At 40.2% G+C, this 18,938-nt stretch overlaps 1 protein-coding gene across 4 annotated transcripts in view; it reads right to left on the reverse strand.

The window, feature by feature from the left end:
* Positions 1-18,938, reverse strand: part of lrp1 (LDL receptor related protein 1) — a 384,066-nt gene that overhangs the window by 299,356 nt on the left and 65,772 nt on the right. For 2 of the 4 annotated variants that reach the window (XM_062971112.1, XM_062971111.1), the window contains exon 3: positions 6,947-7,033. The exons of the other annotated variants lie outside the window; for them this stretch is intronic. In XM_062971112.1, the coding sequence (XP_062827182.1) occupies positions 6,947-7,033 (87 nt within the window). The remainder of the gene's footprint in view (positions 1-6,946; positions 7,034-18,938) is intronic. 4 annotated transcript variants of the gene reach the window in all.

The raw sequence follows: 18,938 nt of genomic DNA on the forward strand, positions 1-18,938 counted from the left end.
CCAGGTAGATGATGACTTATGCACTGCCTAGGGTGGTACTATCTGGTGATGTTTGAGGGTTTCAGCATATTCAAGCACCTGTATGTTCTGGAGGCAAAGTCACCTTCTGTTTATATATCTCAATATCTCAATTGCGTTTTATACCTGCTGTTTACAATGACAATGAAAGGAAGAGAAAGGGGAAAGGAAAATGCAGAAATAGCCAAGACTGAGCCTAGATCTCAAATAACACTGAATACACCAATTTTATGAATCATCCCTAATAACGAATACAGCAACTCTAAAGTTTATGGGATTGCTTTGATCAAACATGTATTAGACATTATGTAGAGTCATGTGATATAATGGTCACGGAGAACAGTGTTCAATTAGCAATGGGGTCAGGAACAACTGCATTTTATTATCTTATATGTTTAACTTGCTGATGATAGGGCAGTGGTTCTCAACCTGTGAGTCCCCAGGTGTTTTGGCCTAAAACTCCCAGAAATCCCAGCCAGTTTACCAGCTGTTAAGATTTCTGGGAGCTGAAGTTCAAAACATCTGGGGACCCACAGGTTGAGAACCACTAAGATAGGGTAACTTGGAGGTCTTTCATTCATAGTGTTGCCATAAGTAGAAGTCAGCTTGTGACAGTTAACAACAGGAGTTGTTAAATTGCTTTCTTTTTCTCGCAAAGAGATTAAGTTCGGAGAAGTGATAAATGGAACCTTCCATTGATCTCTACCAACATTTCTCATAATTCCTCACCTCAAAATTCAACTCTTGCTGAATTTACACATTCATTACATTTACAAAGGACTTGTGTCACTCGGAAGATGTTTTTCATACAGGAAACACTCTTTCGCTTTCTTTAAGTATTCTAGGAAGAAAGAGAATCTTACTTTGCTCCTCCTGAGTAGTTTGAAGAGTTATTACCAGTCATCTCCTCTAGAAAAAAAACCCACTGTGGATTTTTTCCTCCATCTTTAACTCAATTAATATCATTAAGGACATACATATGGGCAAAAGAAATAAGTGCTAATTGATCTATGTACAGTAGAGTCTCACTTATCCAAGCCTCGCTTATCCAAGTTTCTGAATTAACCAAGCCATTTTTGTAGTCAATGTTTTCAATATATCGTGATATTTTGGTGCTGAATTCATAAATACAGTAATTACAACATAACATTACTGCGTATTGAACTACTTTTTCTGTCAAATTTGTTGTATAACATGATGTTTTGGTGCTTAATTTGTAAAATCACAACCTAATTTGATGTTTAATAGGCTTTTCCTTAATCCCTCCTTATTATCCAAGATATTCACTTATCCAAGCTTCTGCCGGCCCCGTTTAGCTTGGATAAGTGAGACACTACTGTATCTACATCTGTTCAACACTAGGAGGCCAAATTCTACGAATTCTGATCCTCTACTTTTTGAACTGGTAATTTTTTTTGACACTTCCTTTTTCATAGTGTAAAAGTGCTGAATAGTCAAAGTGGCTTCTTTAAAGCCACATCCTGAAACTCTGGTCAAATACCTCTGCTTAGTAATAACAGCCACACACATTATAAATCAGAGACTAAGAAACAAGGCTGAACTAGTATACATGCGGGGAATGCCTTGTTATACTGCAATTCCCATCAGTCCACACAGACATTATTGAAGGATTATGGAAGTTTCAGTCCACTAACATGAAGTGGGAAAGAAACAGCTGCATACAGTTGCACCAGTACTTTAAAAAAAAGAAAAGAAAGAAATTATCTAACAGTTCAATGTATTTCTTGGTGACCAGAGATGTGTCACATGTTCTTAAAGTTCAGTTTCAGTTCTCCCAGCCAGTATCCAACTCAGCTCGGTGAACTTTGCTGATCTTCAAAATCCAAAGGCCAATCAAAACAAGATTGTACATACAAACTCAGAACAAACATCAGTGAGAGACAAACAACCCAAAGCCAAGGCTTTTAAAAATACTTGGTTGTGTGTGAGAAAAATAGAGATAAACACTACAGATTTCATTACACTCTGTGAAATGAATTAAAAACATTATGATATCTTAATTAAAAAAAACAAAACAAGGACATACAGCAATATTACAGGCTTGTCAAAATGCCATGTGGACTTACAAGTGACTTTTTAACAGCCTAATTTTCCCTACTGGTCTTCTTTGTATGCAAATATGAGGAATTCTGGCATAAGCATGCTACTCTAGTTCTCCCATTGGGCCCCCCTTATAAGCAGGAGTGGCTGAACAAACCACAGGCCTTTTCTTCCATAGTTTATTTGTAGTCTGTCATTTTGTGTGAATCAGAAACTTTGGCTTGCTTGCCCTAAGTCAAGTCACCATCTTCATCCACAGCAAGTTCTTCACATGACTGTCACCTTCAGATGGATCAGCCATGCAGTGAAGAAGAAACCACAGTTGTTTAGCCATTTACAACAGGGGCCAAGCAGGAGGAATGAGGCATCACACACCAGTAATCTGCACAGGCACACTAAACCAAGATTATGTCTAAACTGAGCCAAGGCATGTCTAAGCAAGTTACAATCACAAAAAAACAAGAATGCTTCTGCAAGGGCAATGCCACCATCACCATTTTGCCCCAACACAACTACATAGCCACAACACCACATCTAGCCAATAAAAGAGGAGTACTGGCCCAAAGAATAAAAGCCCAGGGTAAACAGAAATGTCATAAAGGAAAAGAAACATTTGGACTCTCAGATTTCCAGGTCACTCTCTGGAAATGATGTTTTGATGAAGTAGCAGGATGTTTGACTGGGATATCACACAGACATCACACAATGCCACAAAGGAAATACACTGGCTGATAATATGCTTCCATCTCACTTGAAAGTGCTTGTGATGACATTAAAAACTCTAAACAGTTTGGAGCCGAGGATTGCTGGGGTGGGCTCCTCTATGCCCCATCTGTGAAATCAATATACAATGTTATGTGAGGATGTTGAAGACGGCCTTCTCAACCAGGGCATACCAATAGTGCAATACCCACCCTTGGAGGCCCAGTTCCTTCTACACTGGTTTTATTTAGGTGCCACAGCTATTGATTAAAACCTTTGGACCTTACAAAGGAAATACAAAGGATATTTAAACTTTTCAAACTTTATAAATCTGTTTTAACCTGTTCAATGTTTTTTATGACTTGTTTAAATTATTTATTTTTTGTATGTAGATCAATAGGTACCACTTTGGCTGGAAAGTAACGGCTCTCCATGCAGTCATGCCGGCCACATGACCTAGGAGGCGTCTACGGAAAACACCGGCTCTTCAGCTTAGAAATGGAGATGAGCATCAGCCCCCAGAGTTGGACATGACTAGACTTAATGTCAAGAGGAAATCTTTACTTTTACCTTTTGTTGCCCTGAGATCTTTCAATACCGGGTGCCACTGAAACATCATACCCATATATATAAACAAATAAAATTAAATTACATGTACTATCTACCAGGACACCACAGAGTGCACAAAGGAAAAAAGGTAGAGAAGTTGAGATGGAATGCTTGGAAAGAGAGGGGGGAAAGGCAATTTCAAGTGTAACTCGGCATAGCTATCCCCTACTCTTCTCTCACTCTTTTCACATGTTCAACCACCAAGCAAGTATTCTCAGGAAAAAGCTGATAGTGTGGCATAATGGAACAATCTACAAAGGTAGGACAAAGGGTATCAGGACAGCGAAGATAGTATATCCAGCATCTCTTCTATACATAGTGAGTAGCAGTAGAAACACATCAAAGAGAACTCAGGCACAAAAGGGAAGCCCCTTTTAGGAAGAAAACCTCAGACAAACTCCTTTCAGACACAATGAAAATAGAGAGTGCAGGCAAGTATAAGGCAAGGCATTATATACACCTTAAGAACTTAAGAAGAACAAAGACCTTTCTAGGCCAGCATTTTATTTATACCACAGTTAACCACTTGCCCATGGGAAGTCCAAAGGAGACCAATCCTTTGGTTATCTTTTCCAGTAACTAGCATAGAGAGGCAGGCCACTTCCAATGCTCAAGAAAAGATAAAATGATTAGGAGTCACTGCTATTCTCTCTGAAACTAGGATATCATGTTTTCTTTGAAAATTTAATACATCTTCTCATACCAGATTCCAGCAGTATGCACTATGTGAAGAAGTACTCTCTTTCATCTAGCCATTCAACATCAGGAGACGATCATAGGTCTCTATTCACCCTCTCTGCATTGTGCACTATTTTCCACTGAGGGTCAGGCAAAATCAAAAGCCTGTGGCAACAAGATGTCTCCAATATCTGTTTCCTCAACTCATCCAAGAGCCCCAGATTGTCATTTGTGGCACCAAAAATGTATTGTTCCTTGCAGTACATCTATATTCATACCAGAGGTGCCAGTGAAATTCTCTTGGGCTAAGCCTTGAAACAAACCTCAGGAGCTCACAAAAGCAAAATCGAAACAAGAGATGAACTCCAAAAGTTCAAATCAAGCTCAGATCAAAATCTCAACTGGAGAGAATTCCCATCTCTGCTGCCTCTCTGCCTCCAAAATCTAGCACTGACACCATCATCACTCTACAAACTCTCCTCTTTCCTTACGGGCAACTGACAGTTCAGAGCAGCAAGACTAGAGGAGTATGTCAAGGGGGAAGAGAAGTGTTTCTCCTCCATTGCTCACCACCACACTGTCCTCTGAGTACCACTTTGGGACTTGGTACACTGATAACAATCAACATAATGAGGCATAGGAGAAAAGTGGGAGACATGATTCTTCTGATAACCATAGTATGTAGGGCAACTACACACTCCCATCGTTCCCTGCCTGCCAATGAACTATTGCCAAGTGTTGGGGGTCAAGGTGACAGAAAGGAGAGTATGGGAAGGGAGAAACACGCCTTGCTATGTTCCTTATCTGCTGGTGGTCCTGGGAGAGCACTTAAAGGCAAAGAAAAGGGAAACTGAAATAAGATATGTGTTTTCAGAACTTAAGAATGTTTGAAAGAAGGATGGAATAAAGTGACAGAGATGGACAGATAGGGGTGTACAGGCAACATCTGACTTACATATGACTCAAAGTTGAGAATGGGGATGAAACAACAGGAAGTGAGAGGAAATCTACCCCTAGAAAGGGAAATTCACTCCTTTAACAGTCATCATGAGGAAAAGGCATCTCCATTGAAGCTTTCTCACCAATCCTTGTTTTCACAACACAAAATTTTCCAAATGCGGTTGTCACAGGGACAAAAAATGAGGTGAAATCTTCTGAACTGGGGCACAGGCGGCACAACAAATGTTATAGGGGTGTTAACCCTTCCCTATGCTATCCGCAGAGTGGAGTTACACTTAACAAATGTACCTGTTCCAACGTACATTCAAATTCAACCCAGGGACTGCCTGCATTCTCATTACATAATTCCAAGACTTGCATTCCATGTTCATGGGTTCATCCTATGGAATCCAGGAGTTGTAGTTGGGCGAAGAGTATTTTGAACTCTCTATCACGAGATCTGAAGTTCAGGGACGTGTATTATAAGCACCCTCTCTGAGGCAATTCTAACTCCTTCTGAACCAGGATTCCTCAAAGGCGGAGCCTTCATAGTTAAAGTAGAAATACCAATAATTTCAAAGTGTCCAGTGAGATTGGAAAAAGCTAACTGGAGATTTTATTTTCCCTGCATTTTCTTTTCAAAAAACTTCAGAAAACGTTGTATAGTTAAATGGGCTCAAAATCCAGGTACACAAATTCACTTTGAAGTTTACTTTGGGTAATGTTCTGAAATATTTTTACAAGATGTATAAGTGGTATTTGACTCCAGAGAGCCTTTCTAAGATGTATAAAGGCAGTTCCAGTAAATGTTGGAAATGTTAGAAAAATGTTATAACATTTTATCATATGTGATGGTCTTGCAAAAAAGGCCAGAAATACTGGTATCAAAGGAAAAATGGTGGAAGACTACTACAATATATGGCTTACTGCAGCAAGAATAATTTATGTGCAGAGATGGAAAGAACCCGTCATTCCAACACAAGAAGAACAACTGATGAAGATTTGCAGACTAATGAAGACGGACAAACTGATGATGCTGACTAAGGAAAAATCCCTGACCAACTTCAAGATTGGGACTTTATTTATCATTTTTCCACAGCAAAGATGAAGGCAGATTTCACCCAATGGATTTATGAATTAGAGGGGCATTACTAAAAGTTATCAGGCATTATCCCGACTGCTCACTAGAGGGAAAAATATTAGAGGCAAATATGAAGTACTTTGGCCACATAATGAGAAGACAAGAAAGCTTTGAGAAGACAATGATGCTGGGGAAAATGGAAGGAAAAAGGAAGAGGGGTCGATGAAGGGCAAGATGGATGGATGGTATCCTTGAAGTGACTGGCTTGACCTTGAAGGAGCTCGGGGTGGCGATGGCGTGGCATGAGCCATGAGGTCACAAAGCGTCAGAAAACTGAACGAATAAACAACAAAAATTAAAAGTAGAAGTTTGGGCAGATAGTGTTATCTAAAGTGAGTAAGAAAACAATGCAATGAATGTGAGGTTCGTAGAATAATCACAGCAGTTATGTGTCTATTATGTGTTTATTAGTGTGTGTATATGTTAGGCTGACTGTCTCAGATATGTGTTGGCTGCAGTAGTTTTAATTTATATATTATGAAAAACTGTACTTTTTCCATAATCATTTTCTTTATTTTTGAAATTAATTTTAGTTGATAAAGATTTCAGAAAAAAGTCTGGGTGAATCCAAAACAAGCACCAAAGATATCACTCTTTTCTGATGGTTATGCCATGTCCCTTTTGGACTATTTCCATATGAAGCCACTCAGGAATCTCCTGCCAATGTAAACAGAGCCATCACCGTTTTAAGATCAAGGCGATCACCAAACTGAAGACCTAACACAACCAAGCAATACTTCAACATCATTGAATTATGGGGCATCAACCTGGGGAGAAGGGCAGTAACAAGAATCTTACACAATATTTGTGAAGTAGAGCTCTCCAGGGCTTGTTCCCCAATCTTTGGAAGTGGAGCAACATAGACATCAACCTCCTCAGCTAATGCTGTAGAAATAAAAAGGGGAGAGGGAAAAGAAATTAAAAACCCAAATTGAGGTTCTAGTTATCTTTGGGTAAAAAACAACAGGTCACAAAGGAGGACAATGTGAAATTGTTTTGTAACAGAATCTGGATGCCTATCTCTGAAAAAAGAACCAGAAAAACAAATGACAAATTCTGAAAAGCGAAAATCCATCATGATCAAATGTCAGTACATACCCTGTAGTCCAACACTGTAATGTATGTTATTTTCCCTCTCACATTCATACATGTCCAAACACACTGCTCTAAACTCCTACAACCATTCTTTTAAACAGAACGGCGTATGTTCAAAGTTTTCAAGTTAAATAGTTTGAGCATTTGTTTATTTGCATGTTTAACTTCTTCATGCTGCCCCAATATCTAAGACCTCTAACAAAAACAGTGCAAAACAATAAAAATACAGTCAGCAATTAACCAAGGAATCAAATTTAAACCAGGTAGAAAGAAGGAAGGAAGGAAGGAAGGAAGGAAGGAAGGAAAGAAAGAGAGAGAGAGAGAGAGAGAGAGAGAGAGAGAGAGAGAGAGAGAGAGAGAGAGAGAGAGAGAGAGAAGGAGGAGGGGAGGGGAGGGGAGGGGAGGGAAGGAAGGCAGGCGATGGGAGTAGAGAATGGCTATGACTGAATGAGCCTCAATGACTGAAGAGTCTTAGGGGCATTCTTAAATTCACAAAGTGATATGAAAGGTATTTTAAATTTGTATACTTGTCTTCAGTGATTAATTGTCATATAAACAATGGGCAACCTACTTTTTTTTCTTTGTATGTAAAATGCCATTTTTTAAAACTGCTTCTGCTGCAACAAAAATACACTTCCTAAATGTTAGTTTGACTCAGAACATGTATTTACCAGCAGCATTTTCTTAAAACCACAAGAGATTCTTTAAAATCTCACTTTTGTTACCTTCTTTTTTTAGGGCATGACAGAAAATACTGTAAGCAAAATGAAGAAGAGGAAAATGTTTATTCCTCAGGAACAATTTCAATGTTTGTATGTGTGTGCGAACACACCTTTGATTGATGGAGACCTCCATGCATTTTATAAAGCAATACATAAATTAGGCAACGAATGCTGAAGAGATGGATTTGCCATTTCCATCTGCTGAAATATAGTCTGGGACTCATTGGCTGTCTCCCATCCAAGTACTAGCCAGGGCTGACATTGATACGATGATCTACCTCTTTAAGAAAAAGAAGTTAAAATTACTCTTTCAAAAATTACACCCTGTGTGCTGCAGTATCAACCACCATAGACCCAAAATATAAAAAGAAACATCCCACCATAGTGGTCAAAGGAGGAAACTGCTGTGGCAATTGCCGGAAAATGGGAAAGAGAGGTCAAGAAGACGCCATTGTTTGTGAGAACTTCTGAAAGAAATCCTCCTCTCCAATTCTAAATTACAATTTGTCAAATGTGTCATTGACAGATGAGAAACTCCCTCAGTTCTTCCCTTCTTCCCCTCATTCTCGGCTCCAGGAAGCCTAAAGCAAAAACTTCATTTTTTTCATGTAACCCAAAGTGCTTGAGTGAAAAACAAAGACATTAAGTTCTTCCAAGCATTCCCAAACTTTGGAAAACTTTTCAAATGTGCCTGAGTCTACAAAAGTTACTTGCACATATCTCAGAATTGTCATGTTGGCTGGGGGATTTGTGGAGAGTCCAGGATGTACTCATTCTTTTGGCTTCTTATTTGGGTGGACTACCTCTCTCAGAATTGCCATTCTTGAGTGTTCTAGTCACAAAAAAGAACGTCTTCCATGATGTGTTGGTGAATAAGGAAGACCCATTTGCATTCACTCTTTCAATCAATGCACTGCTGCAACTAAACCAAGATGAGGAACTGTTTTGTGTCCTGTTCAGTGAAATTGAGGTGGATCTACATAGCTGGACAAGGCTAGAGCCGGTTATGGAAAAGACCAAAATTCAAAATATCTGAACCCACCTCTTCTATCCTATTCACTTTTCTCTCTGTTGTTGTTGTATGCTTACCAGTCAACTTTTGGTGATTTTAAGGCAAACATACCATAAGGTTTTCTTGTCAAAGTGCCTTTGCCCTCCTTTGTGTGACTTGCCCAATACCATCCAGTGGGTTTTCATGGCTGAGTAGAGATTCCACAAGTGGAACCGTCAGGTAGCTGGTCCCAATAATATACTATTAAACATCTTAATTAGCTCTTTCTTCATCTTTCTTATTAAAGCTCGTACTCCTAACTGTACAAAAACTGATTTCAGACTGCACATTTTACTTTTCTGTGGCATGGAATATACCCAGCCATGCTTTAGAAAAATGCCTGAAGTGCTCCTCAAAGGGCAAGCTGACCCCAGACACATATGTTTAAACAGCAGACAGCCCATTGCAAATGGGGAGATAGCCACCCTAAACATATTTCTTCCACTCCACATCCTGTTTATCTCTCCTTGGTTTGGTAGAACAAATAATGATTCCTCTTTCCTGATTCAGCGTATTCTTCTAGTAGTACAACCAAGCTATGAATCAGGAAGTCTTCCGTTTAAATGTTCATCTGACTCTGTCATTAATTCACTAAACAGTCTTAGGCAAGCTACAATTGCTCAGCCGCAGACCTCTGTCAGGGACATTACCTTCCTTATAAGGCTGTGTGTATGTGGGTGGGTGGGTGGGTGTGCATGTACGCACACCTTCAAGCCCTTTTTTAGTTACGGTGACCACATGAAATTTATATGGTTTTCTTAGGCAAGGAGTACTCAGAAGTGAGTATCAAGAGATAGTGAGGAGCATGATGTAGTAGTTTGACCCTGGAAACTCTATGCCACAGAAACCTACTGGATAATGCTGAGAACATCACACTATTTCAGTCTCAAAGGGGAACAATGGAAAATCAAATCAAATCTGAACAAATATTGTCTCGAAAAACCCATGATTGGTTGACTTTAGGATTGCCATCAGTCAGAAACAATTTGAAGGTCTACAACCACAACAAATTCAGATGTGGTTTGTCACTGCCATTATCACAGCATCTGTTAACCTTTGCAGATTCCCATCCAAGTATGAAACAGGTTGACCCTGCTTAGCTTCCAAGATAAACTAGGATCTGGTTCCTTTAGGTATGTAGGCCCTTTGCTAATGTACAGACTATTAATATAAAGATAAATCTTCATGACAGGGCGAGGGAATATTTGGCTTTGCAGGTATTTCTGCACTGCAACTGTCACCAACTAGTCTAACCAGCCTAGGTAATGGTGAGGGAAGAGGATGAGATAAGGTCTGCAGTCCAATGGTACCTGGAGGGCCATATGTTTACCCTAGCCCTGCTTGAAATTCCACAGAAACGCTGATCGAGCAAGCAGTGAAGACATTAAAACGGCAGCATTACTACTGCCACAAGTGCAATGAAGGCTGGGAGAAAGTAGTGAGACTCTCAAACCCCCCCCCCCCCCCTTGTCCAGGCATAAACCACTCAAAATTCAGCTCCCATATGTCTATCAAGTAGTTCTTCCTGAAGGGCAATCAGAAATATTGCTTTCCTGGTGGTAACATCCTGGAGTGTTATTTCTTGGGACTTTGCCCTGTGGGAAGACAGAGAGCAAGACCAAATGTCAAGGCCTTTTAGATTCAAGTCAGCATAATCAATTAATGTGGCAGAAGTGTGCTGTGAGTCCACTTCAGATGGCCTCAGTCCAATCCATTCAAATTTGTAAATGGTAATATACTATGAGCTGACGGCACTTGTTCTCGCTGGAGCCTAGCTGTCAATTAATGCCGTAGTAGACCATTTTCTGGCTAGACTGGACCATTTGCCCTGAAGTCAAGACAACCAAACTGACACCGCCTTAGCAGTAAACTGCAATATTAACATTTCTGTATCACAATCTGATACACATCCAGCTGTGAAAGAAGAGGGCTCAAGTCACAAGAGAAAAAATTCTGAGAAAACTCCTGTTCCACAACGCCACTTTGCCAAAACCACAGGAAATCTACATAGCTGACATAAATAGAGTAACAGAATATGATCTTTTCTGTTAAATTTAGAAGCTTCTGGAAAACAGAAAGATTTATTTTAATTAGTCTTTCGCTCTTAGTGCCTAAATATCATAAAGACACTGGATCCTGTCTTACAAGATAAGCAGGATCAAGCCTGGTTACTACTTGGATGGGAGATCACCAAAAGGTGCTGTAGACTATATTTGAGAAGAAGAAACTGGCAAAAGCACCTGAGTATTCCTTGTCTAAGAAAAGTTAATGAAATGGCTTGCCTTAAGCAGGCAACGTGCAGGTCCACACACAGACATTTTTGCTCTTTATTTGTGTTTAATGTGGTATGCAATGCTTTTAGCTTTTTAACAGTGTTTTGGATTATTGCAAATTTGTACTTATAAGTGTTCATTTGATGTATATAGAGAGAAAGAGATGGAGAGATTTAAGATTTTGGCTATATATGGTTTTTAATTTGCTGTGTCCCATGCTACAAGACTTCTTATCTCTCTCTCTATTTTTAATTTAATTATTTTGATAGGGAAAAAGAGATGGAAGAAAACATCACTAAACATGAGAGGATAACAAGCTGAAGCCAAAATCATCTGGTCCTCTTGTAAAATTCAATGAATGACAGTTTAATTGCAGAGTAACAACCTTGTTTATAAGAAGTATCTGAAATTTTTGGCTGAAAAAACAGGGATGGGGATGCTGTATGCTTTTGGAATTTAACTTTTGTCAATTATTATTATTCATTAAAAAATGCATTCTCCCTTCTGAAGGGACAAAGCCAGTCAATTTTCGTAACAGCAGACGCAGTATGTTTGTGACACATCAGACTTCACAGTCTGGGGTGTCTTTATCCCCCTAGTTAAAGGATATTCTGACTCCTCTATCATTTTTGTGGTCAAATGTAATGAAAGTAACATGCAGGCATCCTTTCATTAGGAAACCTACAACCTTTTAGAAGAATTAAGCAGAGAGGCAAGCTGTGTTCAAACAAGGTATAGGGATGGTTTGCTTCTCCTCTGTCATTCCATGCATGTCTGCTTACACACAGACAGATACAAATAGAAGAATGATATATACAAAAAGAATATGGGATCACAAATTACTGCCAGCTTCCAGAAGGCTAGGTGGAGGGCTGAGTTATGAGAAATGGAAAACTACCATTTTCTGCCAGCTGCAATGGTCACAAAAAATCACAGGAGATGAAACAGGACAAAGGAATGGGTCATCAGTCGTGGATGCAAAAAACCTTGGATCTCAATTTCTGGGAGAAAGGTATGATATAAATCAAATATAGCACTGGTTCTCAGCCTGTGGATCCCCAGATGTTTAGGCTTACAACTCCCAGAAATTCCAACCAGTTTACCAGCTGTTAGGATTTCTGGGAGCTGAAGGCCAAAACATCTGGGGACCCAAAGGTTGAGAACCATTGAAATATAGCAACAGAAAATATTCCCCAAACTCAAGCAAGTGCCCAGTGTCCCATTCCCCAGGTCCCATTAACTTCACCAGTTTTAAAATGCCAGCCAGGAGTGTCATTGCTAGCAGAAACAAAAACAAATCCATTGCAATGTATTATGGAAACTTCCTTCCCGCAAAGTACTGGAACTCGAGAACACTGGCAACACAATTCACTTCTAGCCACAAACTTCACACCCTCCTCACTATATCTCCTTATCCTAGTGTTATTCTTATATACAGATGTCATATGTGTGTGTGTGTGTGTGTGTGTGTGTGTGAGAGAGAGAGAGAGAGAGAGAGAGAGAGAGAGAGAGAGAGAGAGAGAGAGAGAGAGAGATCCGCTCTCTTTATTTTTGTGTCCCTTTGAAATCAAACTACCCAGAAATGCTCAGATTCACTGCATATTGGAAAGGTGCCACCTTCATTCTGACATCTTACAAATTGGTCTCAATTGATGTGGCTCAGGATTACCTTTAAATCTAAGGATCATTCTAATATGATACCACCCATGGATCAGAACCCACGGTTTGATATATACGAATCCCACAAAATATGTCTTCTAGGTGTTTTCTATGTCCTTCAGCACAACTCTGTGGTGTCCTTATGTCAAAAGTCTTTTTTTAAACAGTGTTTGGTATTATACACAGTTTTGTATATTCACCCACAAACATAAGGTTCATTATATATATTCAGAATGAAGACTTCAGATGATAAGGAACTCCTCTATCTGACCTGAAAGCAGATGGAACAGGAAGTTGAATGTAGAAGCAGACCTGATGCCTTTTACCCATCGCATTGCCTTCACCATGCTTGGGAGTTTGAGAAGTAATCAAGAAGCAGGATGGTAATAGGTTGTAGGCTAATCATATTTGGTAAGACTCATTGTGCCCTAACTTCCCTAGTAAGTGAAGTCCAAAGTGTGGGAGCAACCACAGAGGAGGTCTTCTCTTGTGCTCCACCAACCATGCCTGTGAAAGAAATGGGATAGAGATAAATGCTTCCCTGCAAATCTTATTGCTTGGGCAGGCAGATATGGGAAAATACGACCCTTCAAATAGTTATATAGGGCTTCCAGGGTCCAAACCAGCACTTTACCCAGAAGCATACTAGCAGGCAGCTGTGTTGCTCCTTGTAACCAGCACCTCATAGAATCATAGAATAGTAGAGTTGGAAGAGACCTCATGGGCCATCCAGTCCAACCCCCTGCGAAGAAGCAGGAAATCGCATTCAAAGCACTCCCGACAGATGGCCATCCAGCCTCTGCTTAAAAGCCTCCAAAGAAGGAGCTTTGTAATTAGCTGCCATTCTATGGACCAGCTCAAATTTCTGAATACTCCTTGAAGGTAGCATCATGTAGAGTGCATTAGGGCAATCCAATTGAGATGTAACTACGGCATGGGTCACCATGGTCAAGTGGGCACAGCTGGAGCACTAGTTTTGCACTTCTGGCCACTACAGAAATCTGAGCACCACGGTTGAATCCAGGAGTATACCCAAACTGCAAACTCCAGGGGGAGTGTCATCAAATGCAGGCTGAATCACAATTCCCTGGTTTTACAACTATCTGTCATGTCTGGATTAAGTGTTAACTTGTTTGCCAAATAAACATGGACTGGCTATAACCAATTTTCATCCAGGAAATGGTACATTCCCAGCAAAGCCCTATACACACTGTCTATCTTCCAGGCTTTTACATAAACTATTTTGGCAAGGGCTTCTAGGAAATGCTGTCCAGCAACATCTGGAGGATGATATAGTGCCCAGCCCTGATTTACATGTTGCACTAGCAGCAATGAAGCCCATATTTTCATGGCTTGTTTCCATGGCATTTAGCTCTGCTATATAAGCTTGAAAATGTGTGTGGGTCCTTCTAGTCTGATTACAACCCTAATGCTGGTTGGACAGGAGTTCCATAAGAAATATAACTCACACACTTCTGGGCTGCTGCGTAAATGCTGCTGGAAGAGCTCTATGGGAAGCACAAAAAAGCAGCTCTCAAAGGGCCTCATCACACTTGAGCATTTTTCCACTCCAATCCACTTTAAATGCTGTGGCTGCCTCCTGAAGAATTCTGGAGTTTGTAGTTTAGGAAGGGGCCTTAAAACTGCTCAGCCAGAGGAGCCCTGGGCCTCCTAAACTACAAGCCCTAGAATTCTTCAAGAGGCAGTCACAAATGGATTGAAGTGGGAAAATGCTCAAATGTGATGAGGCACAAAGTGCCAGCACTATACAGAAGTGATCAATCAGTGTCATTCATATCATGTTGTACAGCAGTCCTCATTGACCATCACCACTACTTCTACTAGCTAAAGATGGTGAGAGCTGCACTACAACAGGAATACAAATGACACACAGAAGAAACTTTCCACAGAATATTTGAGATTTGCCCTTAAGAAAGGCTATACAATGTTACCTCATTACATCGCAGTTCACTTTTCGCGGATTCACTGTTTTACGGTTTTTCAATAAACGCTAAAAGACTATTATAAATCATAAAAAATTACAATTTACAGCCTAAGGAAAAAAGGAAGGAGAAGCCAAAGGGAGAGAAAAGGAGCCCAAGCGGCAACGGGAGGAGAAGGAGGCAATTTATCAACGTACGATTGGTTGATAAATACTTTAAATTGTGTATAACGACTAAAATAATGTATAAATATTAAAATAAATATAGCATCCCTACTTTGCAGATTTTCACCTATTGCGGGTGGTCCTGGAACCTAACCCCCGCGATAAGTGAGTGAACACTGTATTTCTAAATTGTGTGTGTGTATGTGTGTGTATTCCATTTAGTAGACAGAAGACATGCACAGGGACCACAGTCCTCATAAGAGGGGGCTTGAAGCATTTCTTTCATCTCAAGAACAGAAGAGGTATCTGCGGCCATCTGACTTCCTCACAGGAGGCAATTCAGAGGCTCCTGCCCGCCAGGAAGTCTGGACCTACTCTGAGAAGAATGTGCCCGCATTCACCTCCTCCTGCTTCAGCGCTGTACTAAACACATCAGACTTGAATTTTCAAACTGGAATCAATGCTTTAAAGGAAAATTCCAAGAGTGGGAGGAGGAGGAGGAGGAGAAAAAATTCCAGCAGCATCCAGGCCAACTCCCCCACCAGATGAGCTTTGCGAAGGATGTGGGGGAACAACTATACAAAACTACTGCTGCCTTGTCAATACAGATTGTAGAAGCTGCAAGGAAGAACACCATCACGCAGCAAATACAGAGGCTGAACCTAGCTAAAAGGTTCTTCATAAGCAACCATGCATTTTACAGTTGGTTTGCAAATTAAATTTGTGAAAAAAGGGCCTAGGATTTTTCAATTTCTTCTATTCGTATTCCTTCTATCCTTCCCAAGGTGGGTACCTTAGTCTTATCCAGACTTGATATCTAACTAGCAGGGAGCCCCCGGTGGTGCAATAGATTAAATCCTTGTGCCAGCAGGACTGCTGGCCAACAGGTCAGGGGTTCGAATCTGGTGAGAGTGAGTGAGCTCCCTCTGTTAGCTCCAGCTCCCCATGCAGGGACATGAGAGAAGCCTCTCACAAGGGTGGTATAACATCAAAACATCCAAGCGTCCCCTGGGCAATGTCCTTGAAGATGGCCAATTATCTCACACCAGAAGCAACTTGCAGTTTCTCAAGTCGCTCCTGACACGAAAAAGAAATCTAACTAGCAAACAATAACAAAATAAAAGAAGAAAAAGAAATGAAGCTGCTATAAGACTTGTATTAAATGAGGCATACAATACACGCCATACTCCAATTTCCTCCCAGAACTCTAAAGCTGCCTGAAGAGGCTGTGCTGCCAGTCCCCATTGTTTGAAATGTGCTGATTGATTGAATGGTCCATATCCTTGTTCAATCAATAGTATTTCATTTGACATTATCTTGTTTCACTTCAAAGACTATGGTAATGATCAAGAAGTAGGTAACAGCCAAGAAAATGTAATCATTTAGAGTAAAAGGCTGGTGAGATGTTTCAAGAATTGGAAGTGAAATTCAGGCTACACTCCTATGCAAAATGATTTGGGCCACTGCAGTCCACGGGTCCTTTTTTGTGAATACATTGACAAGGTCTGCCTTGTCAATTCCTATCTTTCCCTAGTCAGATATTGGAGGAAAGGATATATTTGCCAGAGTAGCAAATTAGAGCAAGGCCAACTAGGACTCAAAGGTAAATCCTCCCAACTGCATTTCAATGGTGTTTGAGTGAATAACAGCAGAAGAGAAGTCCTGGATTCTATTTCTGATTCCATTGTCCCCACAGATGAAAAATGCATGTACAGACAAAGGAGGACTTATAAGAGACACATAATGAGAAGATGTACTCCTGAAGCAAAGAATTATTAAAAGCCTAGTGCAATTCCAAGATCCCTGCAATAATCAGTTTTTACACCAAATTTTTAAGGGGAAGTAAATGGCTACATTGAGAGGTGGTCCACCATCTGACCTAACCTTTCCTTACTCACTGCTCTTTACACAAAATCACTCAATCATCCTCCTTGTACCTCTGGCTCTGTCTTCCCAATCGGCATCTATGGAAACAGCTCTGGCTAACTTGCCTTATCATGCCATTTTAAGGATTACTGAACTGAACTTTGAAAAATATTTTAAAATACTCTTAATTACTGAATGAAGAACAAAATTGTAGTTCTTCCTTGAGATCCACTCTGAGAGGTGATTCCTTCAAGTCCAACATCTTGGACAGCATTTCCCCCATCCAGGCACCCGCCAAATATGTTAAGACCACAACTACCATCATCTGCAGCCAGTAACCTGGCTAGTGCTTAATGAAGACGATGGGCTTTGGAATTTTCAACGTCTGGGCAGTACCAGACTGTAGAAGTCTGTTTCGGAAGATGCAAGAAACCCTTTTCTAGTTGAAAGGGGGGAAAAACACATCAGAATTTAATCAGTAGTGAAGGGTGTCAGTTTGCTCGTAATGAATATTCCTATTGCTTTTGCTGATATCTTATCGGTTGACTGAATGATAAAGCAAAGAAGATGGAGCTATTTATGGACTTAATCTGTACTTATCTGCAAAACTGACACAGATTGCTTTTCTATCCAAACCAAAAAGCCCAAGGCGTATGTTATCATCAAGGTTGAGCCGAAGCTCAAACGATCTTAGCAACGCAGCTGGTTTCCAATGCCAAGACGCAACTCTGTAACACAGAGTGAAGCAACAGCAGAGACCAGCACTGAATATGTCAGAAGGTCACTGAACCTTATCTCACCACCTGCTTGAATGTAGAGACCTTCTTGAATTTATCCTGCTCAATTCAATAGGACAAAGGTCACCCACTGAGTCACAGCTCTGCCTATAAGACAAATCAGTAGAGCTATGAGGTCAGATCATGAATTAATACATGTAGCTCAACTGGTCGTTGAGCAAAAAAATTGCACAGAATGGTGGATATACAATTGTACTAAGACAACTCTTTAAAAATGCATGGACAATGGATGCAGGTACTTGCCGCTGATACCTACTCCTCCTTTTCAGCCTTTCTATCATGCCATCACAGATGCAGCATAGTAGAATGTTCCCTCACTTATCACTCATGGGGGGTTACGTTCCAGGACCACCCACAATAAGTGAAAATCTGCGTAGTAGAGACACTATATTTATTTTAATATTTATACATTATTTTAGTAGTTATACACTATTTTAAGTCTTTATCAACAAATTGTGTGTTGATAAATCACCTCCTTCTCCTCCCGTTGCCGCTTGGGCTCCTTTTCTCTCCCTTCGGCTTCTCCTCCCTCCCTCCCTTAGGCTGTAAATTGTAATTTGTAATAATTTATAATATTCTTTTAGAATTTATTGAAAAACCACGAAACAGCAAATCCACGAAAAATGAACCACAAAGTAGTGAGGGGACACTGTAATTTTGGTTTGAATAAAGCCAGTGTCCCCCATGATAATAAAAGTTTAGGAACCAAGGGGGAGATTCCAGGTTTTGAATCCTCACTTGCTGTGTTTTTGGGACAGGAGACTTTGGGATGAGTGCTAATCAAATACTGTGATCTACAGGCCACTGCTGTTCTGCAAACCATTCGTTGCCGGTCCACTGTAAATTTACAGGAAACTATGCAAAAATGACAATACTGTATTTACAAAGAACTAATCTGCACTTTTTCCCCCATGTAAACTTCTTTAAAAAGATGTGTACATCTTGGACTTATGGATGCTTTCATTTATTTATAGTTTTTTTATGTCAGTGGTACTGAAATTAGTATGCGTCTTACAATCGATAGAAATATTATACAAATATTATACTGGTCTCTGGCACACTGGAAAAAACAACCCCCCGTATCCTTTGAAACAGTACCATCTTTTATATCATTTCCACATCCTTCCCCTTCCATCCAGACATTTCTTTTCATAGGACGTTGCCTGGAAATAGCAGATCATAAGTCAGCACTTCTAGGTTCAATCTGCATATGGATTTAG

This window comes from Anolis carolinensis, chromosome 2, assembly GCF_035594765.1.
Source record: "Anolis carolinensis isolate JA03-04 chromosome 2, rAnoCar3.1.pri, whole genome shotgun sequence".
NCBI lineage: Eukaryota > Metazoa > Chordata > Lepidosauria > Squamata > Dactyloidae > Anolis > Anolis carolinensis.